The 20657-nt window shown below is 36.1% G+C and overlaps 6 protein-coding genes and 1 long non-coding RNA gene across 9 annotated transcripts; 3 read left to right on the top strand and 4 right to left on the bottom strand.

The window, feature by feature from the left end:
* The first annotated feature begins 104 nt into the window (after positions 1 to 104).
* On the top strand, positions 105 to 1995 carry LOC119081866 (phospholipase ABHD3-like). Its single transcript, XM_037191095.1, has 9 exons — positions 105 to 139; positions 211 to 361; positions 440 to 609; positions 666 to 769; positions 831 to 920; positions 978 to 1205; positions 1272 to 1402; positions 1503 to 1668; positions 1732 to 1995. Exons 2-9 carry the CDS (start codon positions 290 to 292, stop codon positions 1968 to 1970), a joined length of 1200 nt encoding a protein of 399 aa, XP_037046990.1. The 5' UTR covers positions 105 to 139; positions 211 to 289; the 3' UTR covers positions 1971 to 1995.
* A 179-nt stretch (positions 1996 to 2174) lies between these two features.
* LOC119081865 (phospholipase ABHD3-like) lies at positions 2175 to 4866 on the top strand. Its single transcript, XM_037191094.1, has 9 exons — positions 2175 to 2274; positions 2514 to 2686; positions 2904 to 3073; positions 3167 to 3270; positions 3346 to 3435; positions 3616 to 3843; positions 3898 to 4031; positions 4091 to 4256; positions 4582 to 4866. The coding sequence occupies exons 2-9, from the start codon at positions 2582 to 2584 to the stop codon at positions 4842 to 4844; spliced, it is 1260 nt and encodes a 419-aa protein (XP_037046989.1). The 5' UTR covers positions 2175 to 2274; positions 2514 to 2581; the 3' UTR covers positions 4845 to 4866.
* Positions 4867 to 5152: 286 nt separating this feature from the next.
* On the bottom strand, positions 5153 to 7426 carry LOC119081867 (ribonucleoside-diphosphate reductase subunit M2). 3 transcript variants are annotated; one of them, XM_037191097.1, is made up of 5 exons: positions 7201 to 7426; positions 6377 to 6607; positions 6032 to 6315; positions 5525 to 5972; positions 5153 to 5457 (listed from the first exon to the last, which is right to left on the bottom strand). In XM_037191097.1, the coding sequence occupies exons 1-5, from the start codon at positions 7246 to 7248 to the stop codon at positions 5305 to 5307; spliced, it is 1164 nt and encodes a 387-aa protein (XP_037046992.1). In that variant the 5' UTR covers positions 7249 to 7426; the 3' UTR covers positions 5153 to 5304. The 3 variants fall into 3 exon arrangements, with proteins under 3 accessions (XP_037046992.1, XP_037046994.1, XP_037046993.1); XM_037191099.1 differs by lacking the exon at positions 7201 to 7426 and adding an exon at positions 6784 to 6896; XM_037191098.1 differs by lacking the exon at positions 7201 to 7426 and adding an exon at positions 6737 to 6882.
* Positions 7427 to 9902: 2476 nt separating this feature from the next.
* Positions 9903 to 11198, top strand: LOC119081864 (ubiquitin-conjugating enzyme E2 N). Its single transcript, XM_037191093.1, has 2 exons — positions 9903 to 10489; positions 10900 to 11198. The coding sequence occupies exons 1-2, from the start codon at positions 10162 to 10164 to the stop codon at positions 11025 to 11027; spliced, it is 456 nt and encodes a 151-aa protein (XP_037046988.1). The 5' UTR covers positions 9903 to 10161; the 3' UTR covers positions 11028 to 11198.
* A 1046-nt stretch (positions 11199 to 12244) lies between these two features.
* LOC119081863 lies at positions 12245 to 12916 on the bottom strand. The gene is made up of 2 exons (XR_005088540.1): positions 12653 to 12916; positions 12245 to 12594 (listed from the first exon to the last, which is right to left on the bottom strand). It is a non-coding gene; the product is annotated as an uncharacterized LOC119081863 (long non-coding RNA).
* Positions 12917 to 13101: 185 nt separating this feature from the next.
* On the bottom strand, positions 13102 to 16102 carry LOC119081860 (peroxisomal targeting signal 1 receptor-like). The gene is made up of 7 exons (XM_037191091.1): positions 15906 to 16102; positions 15202 to 15715; positions 14949 to 15144; positions 14762 to 14892; positions 14525 to 14699; positions 13687 to 14457; positions 13102 to 13333 (listed from the first exon to the last, which is right to left on the bottom strand). Exons 2-7 carry the CDS (start codon positions 15709 to 15711, stop codon positions 13293 to 13295), a joined length of 1824 nt encoding a protein of 607 aa, XP_037046986.1. The 5' UTR covers positions 15712 to 15715; positions 15906 to 16102; the 3' UTR covers positions 13102 to 13292.
* A 796-nt stretch (positions 16103 to 16898) lies between these two features.
* LOC119081861 (coagulation factor X-like) lies at positions 16899 to 17877 on the bottom strand. The gene is made up of 3 exons (XM_037191092.1): positions 17231 to 17877; positions 17117 to 17163; positions 16899 to 17052 (listed from the first exon to the last, which is right to left on the bottom strand). The coding sequence occupies exons 1-3, from the start codon at positions 17826 to 17828 to the stop codon at positions 16945 to 16947; spliced, it is 753 nt and encodes a 250-aa protein (XP_037046987.1). The 5' UTR covers positions 17829 to 17877; the 3' UTR covers positions 16899 to 16944.
* Between the last annotated feature and the right edge of the window lie 2780 nt (positions 17878 to 20657).

The following is a 20657-nucleotide window of genomic DNA, read 5'->3' as shown; positions in this document are numbered from 1 at the left end:
CGTTTACCGTTCAATATCTAAAATAAATATTTACAGATCATAATTGACGATAACACATTATATCCGAAAGATTATAAATTTAAAAAAATCATTCGTCAGTTCTAAAAGTTCGCTTCATCGTTGTAGAATTTTACCATTTGTACGTTTCGTTTAATGTTAACCTTTTACAGACGGCAAGTATACTATTGAAAGGGTTTTTTTTTATTAAAGTAAGCCGCTCTACTAGCGTAGAGCACGCACGGGTTGAAAGGGTTACTTCATTCGCAGTTTGTGCTGATACTCAGAAAATATGTCGAGTTGGCTCTTATTAGCTGGTTTCGCAATAGGATACGTTATGTATTATTTAACTGAAATTGTGAAGGTAATCCCAATCTCCAGTCACTAGCAGAGAAAATCAAAATTATTGTCTTTCATGTTATCTGTAAATACCATTTTGCAGCGTCCAAAACTAGCTGTAGCAGAAGGAGCCTTTAAAGACTTTTTGTTGAAACATGTCCCCTCTATGCAATCGAAATTTTGGCCGACCATATGGTGTGTTGAAAGTCGAGCCCAGACAGTATTTGCTAGCATTTTGAGGTCAACAGTTTTCCCGACCATCCACTACAGACGGTAAATCTGCATCTTGGAAAATTGGAAAAGATTAACTCTTGTAAATGTTCTATCAGAGAAATTTTAACGTTAAATGATGGTGGAGAAGTTGCACTGGATTGGATGGAAGAAGGTTGTAAGAAATTATCTCCACTTATCCTTATTTTGCCAGGACTTTCAGGTACACAATTTTGGGATGAATTTCTCATCAGAAATCATTTGTGATTCTATTGTCAAATTAGGAGATTCTCATAGCGATTATGTTAGGTGTTTAGTGGTAGCGGCACAAGGAATTGGCGTTCGTACAGTAATTTTCAACAATCGTGGTTTAGGTGATCATTGATCTTGTACCGGTAAAAAAATTCCAATTATTACTGGATTGTACACAGGTGGTGTAAAACTAAAAACTCCTCGTTTATATTGTGCTTCAAATATCGACGATCTATCAGAGGTTGTAAATCATATAAAGCAACTCAATCCTGGTGTACGGTTGGGTGCGACTGGAATATCGATGGGGGGATTGGTTTTAGGCAATTATATAGCTGAGAAAAGCGAAGAATCAAGTAAGACATTCACAGCATGTCAAGTAATTTCTGTTCCATGGAATGTTCAAAAAGGTTGTTGTTCAGGAATCAATTTTTGCAGTGGTGCTGGAAAGTCTAAGTAATATTTTCAATTGACAGGATCCGATAGCATTGAGACACCTTATTTGAATAGTCTGCTTAGTCAACACTCAGCGAGAAACTTATGTAAAACACTGAGCAAGGGTGATGTATTAAGAAATGGGGAATTCGATATAGATGCAATTCTACAGGTAAATATGGGAATTTCAGTATAATGATCACATCAAGTGAACAGTCATTATCGGGATGTTGAACGTCAATTTTATTACATACGGTGGAATCTTTCTGCAGAGTAAATCTATAAAGGAATTCGACTCAAGTTTTACTTCAAAACACTTTGGTTTCAAAGACGTTGAACATTATTATGGAACAGCGACATTACACGACAAACTGCATATGATGTCCACTCCACTTCTTGGCCTTAGTGCCGCTGACGATCCTTTTCAACCATTAAATGGTGTGTGCAAAAGTGAATATTTTGTTCAGTTAAGAAAATCAACACTTTGTCGTCTATTCAAAGATATTCCAGTAAATGCAGCGCAGAATTCTTCTCACGTAGCTATATTAGTAACAACCAGAGGAGGACACATTGGGTTCTTGAACGGAATTTGGCCCATTGGGAAAGATCAATATATTGCCCGAGTTTTCAGTCAATACTTTGCTGCTACATTATTTGATGATATAAATTTCAGTTCAACGGCTCAACAAATGCAACAAGAATATTTAAATGCTAGCAAAAAATCTGAAGCTACTGTGTAACATTTGTCTCTAGAAACAAGCAAGTAAACTTTTGCCATACAGCTCTTCTTGATATCGTTTCGACTTATAATAAATATCTAGATTAGTTTACACGATACTTGACTTCAATTGAATTGCAGTTGAGTTGCAGTCGTGATCTTGATAAGGCCGATAAATCATTGTATCCCAAGATTAGTAATGTAAGAAATGCAATTACTGAATTATTCATTCGTTAGTTAGTATCGATACGGTTCACTTCTCAGTATACATCTGATCTTTTATTCAGTCTCACAAACGGCAAAAGCGAAGCAGAGCAAAGGCGAAAGTATATCGTTGTTTATTGTTGTTGAAAAATTTGTTTATTCACTCGAGGTTATATACCTCGACTTTGGCTGGTAATATAAGCCTCGGAGATGATAAACAAATTTTCTTTACTATTGAAATACCACATTTACTGGAGGTCATCGCTTATCTTTGCAGTTTCTGTCGATAGAAGACGGGACTTTGGACTTAGAAAAGTTTAAATTTTCCCATAAAAATAAATTTTCACATTTTGCTTTTCAGCTTTTCGTGAAGAATAATCCAAATCAGATCTTATTACGCTTGTGGTTCAATTGAAAAAGACCTGTATTATGTTCAACAGTTTGTACTCGTACTCGGAGAATGTGCAGAGATGGCATTTGATAGCAATATGTATAGTGGGATACGTGGTCTATTATTTAATTGAAGTTGTGAAGGTAAGTCCGCCGAATCGAATGCATTAAAGGTAGTACATTTCTACTCGCTGTATTCTGCAGAAAACAGTAGTCACTGCATCCGACGATAATTGAGCTTTTCCTTTTAATTGTACGGAATTTTATTGGCCCTTGTCTTCGCCTCGCACTTAGACCCGGGGCTACCTAACTTGCCTTACATCAAAAAAGAAATTTCAATGCAGACAATAAACTTTTACAGCACCCTACACTAGCTGTATCACATGGAGCGTTCAAAGAATTCCTGTTGAAGAATGTTCCTTCCATTGAATCGAAATTTTGGCCAACAATATGGTGTATTGAAAGTCGAGCTCAAACATTAGTAGCAAGTGCATTGCGACAAACAATTTTTCCAACCATTTACTACAGACGGTAAATCTAACCATATTATTTGATATTTAATAGAGAATATAAGCCATATCGGATTATTGTGAGAGCTTAAAATTTGTGTAATTATTTTGCCAGTGAAATTTTCACATTAAAGGATGGTGGTATAGTTGCGCTGGATTGGATGGAAGACGGCTGTGAGAAGTCATCTCCACTCATTCTTATTTTACCAGGACTTACAGGTACCTATTTTGCGCTGGAAAATGCATACGAAATTGTGATAAGTTAATGACGACGTGTAACAATTGATCAATTAGGAGAATCTCGTCACGACTATATCAGGTGCTTGGTTATGGCAGCGCAGAGTATCGGAGTTCGTACAGTAGTTTTTAACAATCGTGGATTAGGTGATGGATTATAGCCTTTCTCAGAACTACTATCAAATCTTTTGCTTCTTTTGTTTTAAGTATTTTCAACATATTTCCATTTTTATCGTGCTTGTCGTTATAGCAGATGAAGTAACCGTCTGCGAAAAGCTAACAAAATTGTATCAATGAAAATTTTATTTTTATGATTCCTCTAAGCAGCTGGAGTAGAACTGAAAACTCCTCGATTATATTGTGCTGCTAATATTGAAGATCTATCAGAGGTTGTAAATCATATAAAAAATCAAAATCCGAACGTCCGACTGGGTGCAACTGGAATATCAATGGGCGGGCTGATATTAGGAAATTATATGGCCGAGAATGGCGTTGAAGCTAGTAACATATTCACAGCATGTCAAATAATTTCCGTTCCATGGAATGTTCACAAATGTAGGTACTGATATGTAAATTGAGATATCTGCGGCTTAAGCCTCCTTTACACAGTATCCGAAAGCATTGAGAAGCCGTATTTGAATTGTCTGATTGGTCAATATCTAACGAATAATATGTCCAGCACTGTGAACAATTATTGTGAATTTTTGAAACTTGATAAACAAGAAATGGACAGAATTTTTCAGGTAAACGAGATAATGTAGATCCTGCAGCTTTTCGGTATTGTTCGAGTTATTTGTTACAGTGCAAAACCATCAAACAATTCGATTCACATTTTACATCGAAACATTTTGGCTACGAAGATGTCGAACAATATTACAGGGCCGCATCATTACATGACAAATTACACAAGATAACTACACCAATGCTTTGCCTAAACGCTGCAGATGATCCGTTGCAACCATTTGATGGTACTGTATTGTAAAAGGGTCAGGTCGACCTGAATGTCAGATTATCTGAATCTGATTAAAATTGAACCTGAATTGAAACTTTTACCTGACCTGAACTTACATATCTGAAAATAAGTAAAAATTCCTGTATATCAGGTTAGATGTCAGGTACATCTGGGATATTTCAGGTATTCCAGAAATCTGAGGTCAGCTGAGATTCGAATATTTTCAGGTCAACTTGAAAATCAGGTTCAGTTTAAGCAATACCTGACCTGTTCCGAGTCTTAGTAGTGAGAGGATATACATTTCTGAGAAAGCATATACAAATATTTCTACCTATTCACAGCAATCCCGATAAGTGCTGCACTAAAATCATCGCATGTAGCTATCGTCATAACGGCTCGAGGAGGCCATATCGGATTTTTAGAAGGAATGTGGCCCATCTTAAAGGATCAATATATTTCGAGAATATTTAGTCAATACTTTGCGGCTACTTTATTTGATGATGCTGATTTTGGTGGAACCTCTGAAGAGATGATGCATGAATTCAAGCTTTTGAATTCGGGAATAAACTCAGATTTGAATTCAGTTGACGCGATGGCAGATTAAAAATTTTTCATTTGAGTTGAATTGCCTTTTGTTCTAAACTGATAATTGTTTCCAAGTCATCAGTGTGTGTGATACAATTCCCTACTGACGCATTTTTTGGAGAAAAAATAAAATTTTGTTGTCGAAGGTTAGCGAAGTCAATGTTCCCGTACAAAAGACCTACCACTATCACCGTTATTTCAACTGTAAGACATCAGTTGAACATTTAGAAATCTTCTGGTTCTTATTGTTTGAATTCATCTGCAGAGTCTTACCTTTCATTTCGTGCCAGTAATCCAATGCTGGTGAACATTCTAAATTCCTTCGGCCTTGTTTTAATGGAAAATTTATATTTTTTTGAAAATAAATGTAAATTTAAGAAATACTTTCAATTGTCACAACATCAAACTGTTTTCAATCGCTGATCAGTTAATATAATTTGCTTAGGTTAAATTAATAGGCATCGTCTTGGCTATTTATCTTAAAAGTCTGCGTCCAGAGTGAACACACTGTCACTGTTATTAGCCATAACTCCTTGCTTTTGGTATTCGCCAACCTTCTTCTCGAAGAAATTTGTCTTGCCTTCCAATGAGATCAACTCCATAAAACTGAATGGATTCTTGGTGTTGTAGATCTGTAACGAAAGAATTCCAACGTAAATAAACTTCCGAAAAAATGGATTGCCACCGTTTCCATTATACCTTTTCAACATTCAGTTCATTGAGCAGTCGATCAGCAACAAACTCAATATATTCGCACATTAACCCACAATTCATGCCCAACATAGACACAGGTAATGCAATCGATAAGAATTCCTGTTCAATCTTCACAGCTTCTCGAATAATTTCAATTATTCTTTCGTCAGTTGGTTTTTGTTGCAAATGTTTGAACATCAAACATGCAAAGTCACAGTGTAATCCTTCGTCGCGTGAGATCAACTCGTTCGAGAATGTCAAACCAGGCATTAAGCCCCTCTTTTTCAACCAGAAAATCGATGCAAAGCTGCCACTGAAGAAAATACCCTCCACTGCTGCAAAAGCGATAATACGTTCACCGAAATTGGCCGTTTTGCTGCCGATCCATTGTAGTGCCCAATCAGCTTTCTTCTTTACACAAGGAAGCGTTTCGATGGCGTTGAATAAGTAATCCCTTCAAAGTTGACAACGAAATTATTTTCACTATCATCAAACCAGCAACATCAGACCTACCTCTCATTTTTGTCCTTAATCAAAGTGTCGATTAAGATGCTGTACATTTCGGAATGGACATTTTCCATTGCAATTTGAAAACCGTAAAAGCAACGAGCCTCGGTGATCTGCACTTCTTGGCTGAATCGTTCCACTAAATTTTCGTTGACGATACCATCGGATGCGGCAAAAAAGGCAAGTACGTGACTGATAAACTTGCGCTCATTTTCGTTCAGTTTATTCTCCCAATCTACCGTATCTTTACTGAGATCCACTTCTTCGACTGTCCAAAACGATGCCTCGGCCTGTGAATATGTTTCATTTGCAAAAACGTTGACATAGGCACTAACGTTGTCTGTTGCTCACCTTTTTATACATTTGCCAGACATCCTCATATTGAATGGGAAAAATAACAAAACGCCGAGGATTTTCACGAAGTAGTGGCTCCAATTGCGGATCGAATGAAGTCGATTGTTTGTTGGCGATAGACATGTCAGTATCCGTTAACTCATTGGGTTTGACTGGTTCATCGAGAGACTGTAGTTTTGGTAGTTTGGATGCGATCTGCGACGGTTCTGTTAAAACTTTTCTCGGACTCTGTGGACGGAAATTATGCCTGATTTACTCAAAATTTCTTAGATCTTAAATTCTGATGTAAGACAAAAACGGGTCCATAACAGTTATAACTGAAAAATGATTACGATGCAATTTGTCTAAAGTCTTTGCTCAGCAAAATAACTTGCAATCACAAAATATTCGTTTGTTTATATAACCTCACACTGATGATTGTTGAGTTAGAAAAAAACTGGTGACACATTTACAGTGATATCGAAACCAATATTTCAATATTATGTCGTAAAATGGTCTGAAACGTTCTATTATTCTAACGATGCTTCGAAACAAATATTAGCTTGAAAACATATGACGGGACCCTTCAATCATATGTTTCTCTAAAATAGTGCAAAATTGCGCAGGAATATAAGATCGTTTGGCAATAATATTATATTTGAAAATACCGCAAACTATGTATAACTAAGTCAGCGACATTAGTACAAAATTAGAATATGGAAATATGGTCCCTTTGTAACGCGACGCCCATACCAACTATTTCGCAATTAACATTAAAATGCGAAAAAATCATTCAATTTCTTTCAATTAAACTCCAATTAAAACCAGCAATTCGTATTTACCTTCAATGAGAAGCGAGCCATGTTATTGGAAATATTTTCTTTTTCCATTCTTTAGTTTCTCGTAAATAGTCTGTTGCAATTAAAATGTACGAAGGAGTAGTAAAACGCGTACTGTGGAAAATTTATATCTTTACGAGGTTTGTTTTGGCGGTAAAAAGATTGCTGTGCACTTTCGCCTATTCAGCCTATTCAGCCAATGACCGCATTTTGGCTACACGTCAGTGTTGTTATACAAAAATATGCTGTTAGTGTTAACGCAGATAATTCGAAATGTTTTTTTACTACTTTTACGCCTGAGACCAACCCAAGGATTGGTGATTGTTCATATTTAAGATGAACTCCTACTCTTTTGTATTCTACTTCGTAAACATGATTCATTCTATCAATGTGTCTAAACGATTGATAAATCTCTATATTTCATCACAGCACTCCTAACAGATTAATGTTCTTTATTGTTAATTGCCAAGGCGAACCTGACACAAGTGATTTGTTATCGACAACACTATGATGAGCTATGGTCAGTGTTTCCATATATTGAAATGCGGTGATAGTTCATCCTAGTGAAGTAAAAGATTTAAACGTAGACACTTTTTAAATAAAAAAAATTATTAGATTTAATGATATCATTATATCAGCCTCGATCAATACCCTCTCTAGCAAACAAACTTCGATTTGACGCAATCAAAATACCACCCTATTTAACAAATTTGACACTGACTTTTTTGTGTTGGGAGTTGCTGTACCGCACTTTTTTAAAGCAAAATCGACATACGCAAATTTTAAACTTCATTTCATTTTTGCACACCAAAATGATGGAGGAAAACACACAAAAAGACATTACAATCACAAATTTGGAACACCGTAATGTGGACAAAAGACATAAATATTTTCAACACATAAAAGGCACATCGCTGCTTATACTTCATTTAATTTATTTTTAAAAATTTATAATTTTCTATGACAGCGTACACTGTATAGTTTTACCACCTTAATTGTCCTAGTTTGTTTGCTAGAGACGATATTGCATCGAGTTATCTCGTCCAATAAATCTTAGATCTTGGAGTTAATGTATAGTGGGATCCTAGACTAGGCATGTTCACTGAAAAATATCATCAATCTGCACGCACGGGATTTTTAAAACCGACACATTTTCTATTTTGTGGCCTACTTGTTTTTTGCGAATTTAAATAGTACATTGAATGACAAGGGGCGAAAGTAAAAAAATTCAACCGTGTGCGAGAGTTGATGCCCGCGCCGAAGGCAAGGGCCTCAATCGCACAGGTTGAATTTTTTTACTTTTGCCCCGAGTCGTTCATACTATTTTTTTTGATACCAACATCGAAAGTTGATACGTATCGCAAACAGCAGAACAAAATGTTGAAATATGAAGGCATTTAGCCAGAAAATGCGGGGGTCCAGGGGGCGGCAGCCCCCTGGTATATCAAAAATTTAATTATTTAGCCATCACAACAATAACACACACAAAAATTAACAAATAACTAACAAATCATTAACAACAAAAAGTATCAACTTCGTATGTTAATTTCAATAAGAGCACTGGCGCACGCTTTATTTCAATTTTGATCGCAGTACACTTATTGACAAGAGTCGACTATTACATTATGTAGTCGACTTTCGCATTATGTATATTGACTTTCGCTTTATGTATTCTTTCTTTCTCCCCGCTCAAACACATAACTTGCATTTTTTTACTTTCGCCCCGGATTTCGAGGGCGAAAGTATCAACTTTCGATGTTGGTATCAAAAAAATGTATTTTGTGCCACCGAGAATTGAAATACGACTCTTTTCAGCACTCATTTTAGTGTTGTAAAGTGACTTATTTCAGCACCCGTTTGATTTGATTTGATATTACAACACTCAAAGCAGTGTTGATATGGAATTTGTATGAGTTGTTACAGCATTGTTTTGAGAAAATGCAAAGCAATGTGATCGATCAAATTTGAAGAGTGATTGTTTACAGTGAAAATTGTGATTTTTTGTGCTCTTGTCTATTTCTATTTCTCGGTTGGCACAAAGCATGATGTGTTACATATATTGTAATGAGATTTTTTCAGCACTACACCCAAGTTTTCCTTACGAGCGGAGCGAGATCCATGACAATACTTGTAACACAACATACTATTTATATAGAGAAATATTTAAAAACTCAGAAATAGAAAATGTTTCGGTTTTCAAAATTCCATACGTGTATGATTAAATTGAAAATAGTCGATACAATATTAATCAAATGTTTTATAATCAATGAATATTTATAAAACATTGGATTGATATTGATTTTTCGGAAATATCGACAATCGATTCTGAGGAAATAATCTATACTTTATCAATCGAATACGCCTAATTATGACTCTAATTCTGACTCACTTAACTAGACCGGTTTACGTTTGTCGTAAGATAAAAAAAAATTAAATAAGAAATGCCTTTAGCAAGAATCGTTGACAAATTGCGTTAATTATCGATGAAAGTAATATAAATCGTATTTTATGAGAGATTGAGTTTTTCAAGCAATTAAATATTTTGATATTCAAATTTTGCGTGCGTGCTTTTGAACAGAATCACTGAACGCTCGGCGAAGCGCAACAAAACTCCTAATGACCAGACCGACCAGACCGACCAGACAGTGTGTGCAAGAAAAACCAACATGACGACACAAAAAAATTCTATATTTTGTCGCAAGTGTTCCATCAAATTTGAGCATTTAAAGTGTCATACCTGTGTTTTGCACCATAAAATTTCATTGTTCATTGTTAAATTACGAATTATTGATGAACATAGAAAGGCCATCGCTGAAATTATCCCGTTGAAAGTGTATTCAATTCGTTAAGCATAGTCCGATCGTTATCTATTTGTCCGGAAGCTGGGAATTCCGCTGCAATTTCACGAACGAAAAGTATCATTTTGAGTCAAAACTTCGTGTTAGAAAAAAATTTCTGAAATAAATGGCCGCATTATCTCGTCGTATTATTAAAGAAACGGTGCGACTTCTTCAGGAGCCCGTACCCGGAATTTCAGCCGTTCCCGACGAGAATAATGCCAGATACTTTCACGTCATCGTAACTGGACCGTCAGACTCACCATTCGAGGGTGGTCTCTTCAAATTGGAACTCTTTCTGCCTGAAGATTATCCAATGTCCGCACCAAAAGTTCGGTTCATCACAAAAATTTATCATCCAAACATTGATCGCTTGGGTAGAATATGTCTCGATATTTTGAAAGATAAATGGAGCCCGGCCCTACAAATTAGAACGGTTTTGCTTTCAATTCAAGGTATGCGTTTCATCGATGATTTTCTTTATGTTGTGCATTTTATGCTCCGATACATTCCATTGTGATTTATACGATTGCATTTCCAAGAAGTGCATATCAAAGTTCCAAGAAAATAAATTTCTTTTTCGATTTATTTTTTAAAGAATTTGTTAAAATGATTTTTTGAGTATTACCAAGGGTGAAGCCATTCGAGGGAGTGTGATTTTGATGGGAAACTCGAAATAGACACAAGTATAAAACATGGAATTTATAAGACTTCCCTCGCCGTAACGTATTTATTAGTTATGCAAGGCATACTTACTATTCCAACTATTCTGTTTCAAAGTCAAGATCACAGTTTTATACTTGCAGACATTAGCACTATATGAAATTCATCTTTTCACATAACTGTTTCTTCTATTCACTTACAGCTTTGCTTAGTGCCCCAAATCCCGATGATCCTTTGGCCAATGATGTTGCCGAATTATGGAAAGTCAGTGAATCAGAAGCAATCAAAAACGCTAAGGAATGGACTCAACGATACGCTATGGGGAATTGAAAAAAAAGGCAAATGTACATGAACTTTTAACATAAATTTTATGCTACTATTATGAACTATGTGAATGAATAAGTTAAAATACAACACGATTCGAAAACATAATCGCAAAAATGTTAAAAATAAAAATTTGATTGAGGATTATACAAAATAAACTAAGGCTATTCTCTGAAATTCTTTTTCGTCACGTTCGTTGTGCGTGCGAGAGCGTCTATATAAGTGGTAAATTGGAAGGTGTTCTTCGTGTAATTTGCCTATTACATCAGTGGTAAGTCGATTTATTTATTAACTGAATACCAACAATGCCAAGCGATAGTCAAATATAGTTTTTTGAATAGGTATTAAATGCATAAAGAAATTTCTATAAATTAATTTCTTTACATACATGACTGCAACGAGACTGAAGTGCTTAGCTTACTCAGTTAGTGAGTCATTATTTCCGATTTCCGATTACATACACTCGTACAGATAGTTGTCGAAACTTTGTCTCCTGATATGACTGCACTGCAGTCAGCGCAGATCATGTTTTGTAGTGGGTTGATGCGGTCGTTAACAGTCAAATCATTTTGAGTATATTAACCCCTTAGTATGTCAAAACGAAATTACCTCTTCCTACTTTTCTGATTTATGAATAGAGCCTAAGCTTTACGTGTTAAACATTTGGTATATCGACTATATAAGTTGAGCAATCGGACAAAGACTTTAAAAGTATGAAAGGGGAACAAAGTACATGGAGTCATTCACCCGTTTTTCTGATTTTCACTGGCTTAGATAAGATAGCATCCACCTAATCTTGGTGGCGTCATTATAGTCATTTGTCCATGTCCATTTCCTGACCTGAGAGACTACTCTTATATGGAGACTATTCACTTGTAATATGACGAGATGTATCGGAAATTATGCAAACGAATAGTCACCATATTAATTGTTCGGGGCTAGATGTAGTTTAAGCCATCATTTAATTGTATATAGTCAGGTGCTACGTGGATTGAAATAGTCTGTCGTCTGTGGGTACTAGAAGTTGTGTCATTCAATTTCAAAATGTGCCGTGGATATCGATGTGTAAATTATTTACCAAAACAGATTCGTAATTTGTTTTACTGAACGGCTCTTTGTGGTTGTAATTTTCTTACGTTTTTGATCAAGAAGATTGGAATCTTAAGAATTAGCCATACAATTCTCTGAAGCGGTGCAAGTTTTTAAATTGAAACACTGAAATCGATCATTTGCTTTATGGTATTTATTGAGACCGCACTTTGATTCACATTTCGTCAGGCCTAAGATTAGTCCCACCTAAGTTGCAATGGCATTTATATTGACTAGCGTACGGTTCTACTGGCTCAGAAAAGGTCATCTTCTCGCATTTTTTGAACAGACCACAACCAACGGATGTGCACCCAATTGTACACTTTAAAATGCAAGTTTTTTGGCCGGTCACAAATTTACCGTGAGCGTCACATTTAAATATATCTTTTTGTAAATCAGTGGCTATGTTAATCACTGTTTCTGTTTCCGTTACAACTGGTATGTATGCTGTAGCCCATGTAACCATAGTTAGGAAGATGATGATCTTTGGCGACAACATTTTACGAGAATTTATGCTAACGCACAATAAGTCACAATCTCACTGTTCTGTTGAGTCGACTGATACAAGGCTATATACCCTGTGAAACCATTGCGCTAACACGGCTTATCACTATGGCTTTTGACCAATATATAAATACTTCCATGATGTACCAAATCACATTTTCGGATTAATATGACCTGTCTCACCTCAATTTCATTACATTGCTTCATTTGTACTACAAACTTTGTGTTCATTATCGCAACTGAATATGACCTGTTCAAGAAATATAATAACAGAAGTCATCAGTCGTATGTCTGATGTAGCCATAACCTCATAGCAACATGACTAATCTCTGCAATCGAAAACGCACACAAATGGGCTCTGACTAGCGAAATTTTATACAGTGAAATGCACGGTAAAAATGTTGAAGTGATAGATTTTGTATCAAACACAAGGAACTACTTTATTTTAATTTGTTGCTATAAACGCTTGCCGTTTCTGAAAGGTCACATATGAAAGAAGAATCAAACAAGAATTAGGATATCGAAGCGAGGCAAGAGGAAGGACTGTGTTAAGTTGCTCCGACCACGTAAAATCCACCCTTTAATAAGTTTCTCTTCCCAATATTGAATTATTTCAAATTTTTGAAATGACCACAGCATAGCATCAGTGCTAAAGTGTTTTGCCTCAAAATTGTATATTTACGATGAAAATCTCATCGGAATGAACTGCTTCGGTGAATCTGGAATAAAGAAAATAGTTGTCCGAGTTTAGATCATTTTTCGAAATCTCTCACATCACACTCATGTCGTGGACATCACTTTGTGTAATCAATGAAGACTGATGATGATGAAAATTTCACTGTTAAAATGCATCATACTTTATTAAAGCATCTCAGTAATAACGAAGTTTGTACAATTTTCAAGACTATCCCGATCACATTTGAAGCTACCATTTTTAACAATTTTTAGAGTGAATGCCAACGAAAACCAGTAGCTTTGGAATTTAAAACACATTGAAATGAGCTTACAAAACAATGTACCCACAATATATTCTTTAATAGAACCATCACTATTTCCCCCAGTTAACACTAACCGTTCAAATTGAATGCTTCATTCAACGCTGTCAAATTACGATCATCCACAGCCGACTGTAAATTCATACGACCCATCAACGATATTGCCATACGTAATGTACTCCAAATTGTTTCGGACATTTGATTGGATGGTTTCGTTTGATGTAATCCAGACCGGGTCAACGAATCAGCTTGCATATTCAGTGCTTGCAGAAAATGTTCAGCCGCTTCGTTGTAGGCTTTCAAATTGATGCAAATAATCCCAACATTGTATCGCGCTCGAATAAAACCCGGTTCAATGGCCAAAGCCCGTTGATATGCATTGACAGCTTCCGTAGAGCGATTGCCATTGGCTAAGCTAGCACCAAGACGATTCCACGTTTTTGCATTGTCCGGGCGCACGTGTAATGCAGCATTAAAACAGTCTACCGCTTTGTCATATTCGGATGATAAATTAAATAGCACGCCCAATGCTTCCTGAATGTCCGGGTCAATGGTCGGATGCTTTTGTTGCACAGCCTTCAGATATAGTTGTTGGACCTCTTTCAAGTCAGGTCCACGGGCAGTCATACTCGCTGCACCGTCATCATTGGAAGACATCATCGATAAAGGAATGAGATGGCGGTACATTTCGTTGCACTTCAACCAATTTACTAACATTTCTAGCGCCTGAATTTGTAAACTTTCATTGGTGAACGAAACTGCTAATGACATCATGACACTCGCATTATTGGGATTTAGTTCGAGTGATCGTTTCAATGCGGCTATAGCGTTCGGATCTTTTTCGTTCTCTGAATTAGAAGAAAATTTGATTTTATGAGGAAATATCACAGATGCAGAGAACAGAGAACTACATACCAGCCTGTGATGTTCCTAAAAGCGCCCAAATTTCAGCATTGTTTGGATCTTGTTTCACAGCAGATTCAAAACATAAAACAGCACTGGGAATGTCACCTTGTGCTAAGAATAATTTCCCTTTTTCGAAGGCATTTTCCATATCAGTCATTGGGTTTTCTTCATCGAACATGTACTCCTAAAATTTGGTAGAAATCTTTAATCTTAAATTCGGTTCGATATCCTGATGAATATATATACCTTGTATGGATCATGAAATTCATTAAACTCTGATGTCCACGGATGAGCCTCGTCGTTTTCACTGGAAATATTTTTCCATTCGTCCTGCAATCGGTTCCAGAACTGATTGTTGTAGTTTTCGCCTTCTTCAGCTAACAGAGAATTTTCGTAGCGACTTTATTCCATAAACGTTGTTTGATGTACATACCTTCTGGAGATATCTTCAGTGAATTGAAGTCACTAACCCAGTCCTTAGCAGTAGCACCTAACTCTTGCGAATTTTCAATTCCAATCTGATTGTCATCTACATTTTGCATGAATCTCATGAACTCTGAATATTTGAATTGATCGGAATCTTCACTGCCCAATGACGAATCGTTCAATCGCACATTACCAGCAATGTTCTTTTACGTAATCAATTATTATATTAATGAATTAGCGTTTACAAAATGCACACGAACCATTTGCTGCAGCGATTCACTAACATCGAGAAATTCAGTCTCCCACGGTTTACTGTTTAATGGTCCGACAACGGTAGGGATATTTTGCACGCTTTGATTCCAAAATTCATTTAAATGTTTACTTTCAATAGCAGCAAATTCGTCAACATTCGGAGGAAATTGATGATTTACAGTCGAAAACTCATTCGCCCAATCAAATCCATTATTCACTTCTTCGATGACCAGTGGAGGCCGTTGTACTATTCGATTATGAAAGGATTGTGTATCGATATCTCGCATCTCTTGAAGTAATGCATCCATTTGAAATGACTGAGGCGGAGCTATTTGTCCAAGGAATTCTTGGACCAGTTGATCGGACCCATTGAATTCATGTGGTCGGTTCACGAACGACGACGTACTTGGACCAAAGCCCACATCTTTGTATGCGGTATCATGTCGAATATGGTTACCGAGCCGCATCAAGGAATTAGCACCCTGACAGTCAGGTTCTACCAATTCCCTCAGAGACATGACTCTGCAATTTTTTAAAGACTAAAATATAGTCACGAACAAAATTAAGATGGAGACGTGCAACGAGTAACTGAAGATAAATTTTACTTGACTCGTCTTATCTACGTCTTTCTTATCATAATTTTAAACTGATTATGTAGAATACCCTTTCGGGTAAGAACTTGTAACGATCGTTTTGGTATTCAAAAACATACTTAATTGATTTGTTGACCTTGATTCGATGGTAGATTCATATATGATTTTTTTTGTACAGACAACAACCTTAAAATTAAATAAAAAACGCGAGAACAAAGGTTCCAATATCACGAAAAACACTCATATAGAATAAATATCTTTGCAAGTATAATATTTACATATCTTGAACAAAAAAAAAACTTCAAAACAACACTTCTTCTTCTTATTCTTTTTGTAATAAATGATCGAACGAATATTCCATATTATTTCCAATAATGCAATGCATACATGCAAATGCAGTGTTGCAATTACAGCGTCCGTCAGTAAAATATATTCGGAATTCGCTTCAACGGATTTTCAGCTAGTAGTCATCGCGACAGACTAAATAGAAGCAGGGACACTTTATTTGACTTACAAACAAAACTGCTAATACGTCCTTATACGGTTTTGCCAATAGGGCATGTATCTTGTTCATGTCCTCTCCACTTGTCAGCAATTTTTCTTTAGCTGTAAATGACGCTTTTGTAGTTTTCAGTTTAAACCTTAATGAATCGACCGTATTCAGCTATGAAAATAAGGAGGGCGCCTTTGTAGTTTTCAGGGTAAAGTAGTACGTCGGCCCATGCCCTACACACGCGCGTGAATTTAACTATACCACTATACCATACACCACCCGTTCAAACAAATAAGCAGGTCTGTTTGTTTGAGTGAAAAATATGAAAAACAGATGAGGCAAATTCCTGTCTAAATTTCATTAACTTCCCCTGTACATAAATTCTCGAAGATGGAAAATACAAAGTCAAAGACATTGTATCTCATTGGAGTTTTCAGATCACCACATGAATCAGAAGATCTTACAATATGTTCCAGGCTCTCATTTTACATTAAAAAAAAATTCGTAACAATTCTAGCGGTTGTAGCTGCTACAATGTAGCAGTAATGGAACTGCTACATTAAAATAATATTCAGTGAAAAGCTTCCTTAACTGCGAACTTGAAAAACTTCAAAGAAAAACACAGCAAGTTTTTAGTGATGGTGAACATATTTAGTAAAGCAAGTTTACATATTGGTTATTTCATTGACCCAGGTTGCAAATAGTGAAAGGCGTGTGTAGCCAGTGTAGTCTGTCTTTGAGCATCCTTTCATAATTCGAGATGCAACACCAATCTGATGACAATATTCTGAGTTGTTAAAAACTAAAAACTAAAATTTAAATTTAGTATCATTTTACCAGTTCATTTGCTCCGGTGGTAGTATTTTTAATGTATAATCCTGCACCTGTAATCGATAGTTAAGGATTTTATGGAGGGTTTTCCTATACTCAAAAATATTAAAAGATTCATACCATTGTCTCCTGGACAAATAATGCTTGATGATGCAGAATCCAATGCACAAAAATGAGTTTCAGCCGCTTCGAAATCACTAAAAACGCAATAAGCAGTAACAGTTTGATTAGCCGACATGGGTTCAAGTGAAGCAGTTCTCGACGTTTCTGATGTGAATCCATATCCTGTCACTGTACCAACTACTGATACTGGTACATCCACAGTGGAAATTGGAATAACATTAAGTACAGAGAAATAATCCACTCCCTGAAGAAATATCAGGCCAATGTCGCTATGGTAGGTATCTTCATCATAGTTCTCATGAATAATCGAAAAAGTGGATTGAAATGAACGGCGAGAGCGTTCAATAAAGAAATTTATCTGATAGGTGTTTTTTTCTCCGTACAGTAAGTGAGCCGCTGTGAGAACGTGTCGTCTTGATACGATAGAACCACTTCCTAGGACTGCAGTACCCGTATCTTTCAATTCTGACCGAATGACAAGTACCATACATGCATGATTAGCATTGCTGGATATTTCTCCATTTGCTACCCGGCTAAAGGGAACTGCCTGCGATCCCACAATGAGCACAAAAAATAGTAAAAATAATCCTTCCATTTTTGCTGAGTCAACGAGACCAAAACTAAGCGTGCCCGAAAAATTACTGAGTTTTGTGCAACCTAAGTGCGGTATTTATGCGAAATCGTTGAATTCGATAATATGTATTCGATACTGTAGTGGAAAACTAATAGTATCGTTATCAGGTGTTAGAAAGTGTAAAATTCTTTTAATTAGGTTTTTCGGTGCGCTGATAAAATCGGCATTCTTTTTATCAACATAATAATTTTGCTAAAACATACACGGCTCACATGGCTATTCAAAACAAAAAAGAGATGTAGCTTTGATAAAGCCTAGGTTAAGGTTGCAATCAGTAGCTGCACCGTAATTATTTGTAAACAGATATGATATCATGTAAGGCCAATCTAGATAAAATATTTTGGCAAACTATATGTGATGTAATAGATATTTGGATATACCTGAACACTCTAATCCTTCGTGTAGTTAAAGATATGTGAATTGGATAAGTTGAATATAGGTATACTTGACCAATTCAAACTGTTTGTATGTTTGTAATTATTGTAGCTCTGGGAAAAAACCTTTTCTTTAAAAAATGAACTGATAACAAACGAAAAGAATATTTGGTCGAAGGCAAATTATTTGAGCAACCTTGAATAATAGATAGGTTCAAAAATAAGAATAAACGATAACATGGTCCAGAAATCACAAGCAGAAATTTATATCTTGAGAAGGATATATAATCGCCCAAAACCACTTACAGTGGAGGTGTGACGCAAGTCCTGTTATCCACTTACAAAAGAACTGATATCGGTGTAGGTGACGCTTACAGGTTCGACACGCAAAAAGGTATGCGTAACAAATGGCAGCTGATGAGGAAAGTACGCGAAAGTTTTATCAACAAAAATTTACCAGAAAAATTTTAGGAAGAAAATTATAATAAAAAAGTTTGCGTCAAAAAGTGGCAGATGATTCGGCTTTCTTCCGTTTGAATTCCATTTTTAGGAATATATTTCACAATTTTTAAAATTTTCCTTCCTCAACATCTGCCACTTGTGACGCAAACTTTTTTATTATAATTTTCTTCCTAAAATTTTTCTGGTAAATTTTTGTTGATAAAACTTTCGCGTACTTTCCTCATCAGCTGCCATTTGTGACGCATACCTTTTTGCGTGTCGAACCTGTAAGCGTCACCTACACCGATATCAGTTCTTTTGTAAGTGGATAACAGGACTTGCGTCACACCTCCACTGTAAGTGGTTTTGGGCGATATCAGCTCTTTTGTAAGTTGTGCTTTTTTAGAATTTGGTCGCAGATAATAGACAATCACATTGTGCAGTTTGAACGAAAATATTCTTCTTACATAATTGTATAACTTTCTCTTTGATCTCTTTGATAAAAATAGAAAATTTGACGAAAATCGAAAATTTGACGCACTTAAAACGCTCATAGCTCCCAAATAGTCGACTTTTTAGGAAAACCATGAAACACGTATCGACTAGAATCTAAAACTCTATAACTTTGTCTTTTACACGAGTTTTCTATCTGCAGTATTTTCCAAGTTATGGCTGACATAGCTCGCACTTAAAACGCTCATAGCTCCCAAATAGACGACTTTTTAGGAAAACCATGAAACACGTATCGACTAGAATCTAAAACTCTATAACTTTGTCTTTTACACGAGTTTTCTATCTGCAGTATTTTCCAAGTTATGGCTGACATAGCTCGCACTTAAAACGCTCATAGCTCCCAAATAGACGACTTTTTAGGAAAACCATGAAACACGTGTCAAATGAAATCTGAAACTCTATAAATTTGTCTTTTAAACGAACTTTCTATCTGCCATATTTTCCGAGTTATAGGTCCCATAGCTCAATAGGTTAACACGCTCATAGCTCCGAAATTATAAGCTTTTATAAAAATTCCTTCAAATTAGTTTCTTAGAAATACGTCCCTGAAAATTTCAGCCAAATTCACCGGTAAATTCAAAAGGTTCGTTGTAACAAAGTAACAAAGTAACAAAGGTTGGTAAAATTCATCAATTTCAAAATGTATGAAAATTAATTTCTTCATACAAATTTCTGCAAATTTCCAAGTTTTGAAATGTAATATCTCGGCCAAATCTTAACCTTATGAGGCATGTGATAGCTCGTTGAACTCGTATGGACGCCCGTATGGACGCGAATAAAATACTTTGGGGGTAGTAGGAGCAAAGGGGGAAAAGTCAAAAAGTTCGTGTATATATGTTCCTCAGTCCTGCGGAAAAATTTTTGTCAAATTTTTCAGTGTGAACGGACTTGCGTCACGGCCCTTCACTAACGTAGGGCCATGATATAAACAGTGGAGCCACGTATAACAGAAATAATTCACGCCGTAAGTGTGCCTAAAATTTGAATTTTAAGTGAACGATTCGATGAAAAAGTGAACCGAAAAATACATTTCAATGCTTCATTGCGTATGAAACTGACGCTAACGTTAGAAAGACCTCCGCACTTTCCATTTTGAATTTCGACCGCACTTACGGCGTGAATAGCTGTATGAATCTAAAATCGCGTTTGCCATTAAATAAAGCAATTACATGAAGTGGGATTTACTGGAAAGTCACGTTTTCGTGTCGACTTCGCCTCCGATAAACAAACTTCACTCCGAAAAAATGAATTTTCAAGTTGTTATACTTCGATGTGTAATTTGGTGGCTTGGTACTTTCCACTTCTTTATAATAACATCATCAAACCTAACAATTTCAAAATTTCCGAAAATATAGGTATATTCCATTGTACTGTAACAATGATTCTTGACAAACCGAAAACGAACGAAAGTATCCAGACAGCCATAACCTCAACGCTTTTGCGACCAATTGTAAATACATCG

Source organism: Bradysia coprophila, unplaced genomic scaffold (assembly GCF_014529535.1).
Source record: "Bradysia coprophila strain Holo2 unplaced genomic scaffold, BU_Bcop_v1 contig_358, whole genome shotgun sequence".
NCBI classification, from domain to species: Eukaryota; Metazoa; Arthropoda; class Insecta; order Diptera; family Sciaridae; genus Bradysia; species Bradysia coprophila.
Note: the sequence above shows the minus strand (reverse complement) of the source record. Positions and strands in the feature narration are given on the sequence as shown.

Bases quoted from the DNA above. Each gene is read 5' to 3' on its own strand.
- LOC119081866 (XM_037191095.1), top strand. From the start codon at position 290: ATGTCGAGTTGGCTCTTATTAGCTGGTTTCGCAATAGGATACGTTATG. The intron at 610-665 runs GTAAATCTGCAT...ATGTTCTATCAG, and splicing joins CCGACCATCCACTACAGACG to AGAAATTTTAACGTTAAATG. The intron at 770-830 runs GTACACAATTTT...TTGTCAAATTAG, and splicing joins TATTTTGCCAGGACTTTCAG to GAGATTCTCATAGCGATTAT.
- LOC119081865 (XM_037191094.1), top strand. From the start codon at position 2,582: ATGTTCAACAGTTTGTACTCGTACTCGGAGAATGTGCAGAGATGGCAT. The intron at 3,436-3,615 runs GTGATGGATTAT...TCCTCTAAGCAG, and splicing joins TTTTAACAATCGTGGATTAG to CTGGAGTAGAACTGAAAACT. The intron at 4,032-4,090 runs GTAAACGAGATA...TATTTGTTACAG, and splicing joins AAATGGACAGAATTTTTCAG to TGCAAAACCATCAAACAATT.
- LOC119081867 (XM_037191097.1), bottom strand. From the start codon at position 7,248: ATGGAAAAAGAAAATATTTCCAATAACATGGCTCGCTTCTCATTGAAG. The intron at 6,316-6,376 runs GTGAGCAACAGA...ACATATTCACAG, and splicing joins TCTGGCAAATGTATAAAAAG to GCCGAGGCATCGTTTTGGAC. The intron at 5,458-5,524 runs GTATAATGGAAA...CTTTCGTTACAG, and splicing joins ATGAACTGAATGTTGAAAAG to ATCTACAACACCAAGAATCC.
- LOC119081864 (XM_037191093.1), top strand. From the start codon at position 10,162: ATGGCCGCATTATCTCGTCGTATTATTAAAGAAACGGTGCGACTTCTT. The intron at 10,490-10,899 runs GTATGCGTTTCA...ATTCACTTACAG, and splicing joins GGTTTTGCTTTCAATTCAAG to CTTTGCTTAGTGCCCCAAAT.
- LOC119081860 (XM_037191091.1), bottom strand. From the start codon at position 15,711: ATGTCTCTGAGGGAATTGGTAGAACCTGACTGTCAGGGTGCTAATTCC. The intron at 14,893-14,948 runs GTATGTACATCA...ATTCTCTGTTAG, and splicing joins ACTGAAGATATCTCCAGAAG to CTGAAGAAGGCGAAAACTAC. The intron at 13,334-13,686 runs GTTAGTGTTAAC...TCTTTATTCCAG, and splicing joins TGAAGCATTCAATTTGAACG to ATTCACCGAAGCAGTTCATT.
- LOC119081861 (XM_037191092.1), bottom strand. From the start codon at position 17,828: ATGGAAGGATTATTTTTACTATTTTTTGTGCTCATTGTGGGATCGCAG. The intron at 17,164-17,230 runs GTATGAATCTTT...TATCGATTACAG, and splicing joins TATTTGTCCAGGAGACAATG to GTGCAGGATTATACATTAAA. The intron at 17,053-17,116 runs GTAAAATGATAC...TATTGTCATCAG, and splicing joins CCACCGGAGCAAATGAACTG to ATTGGTGTTGCATCTCGAAT.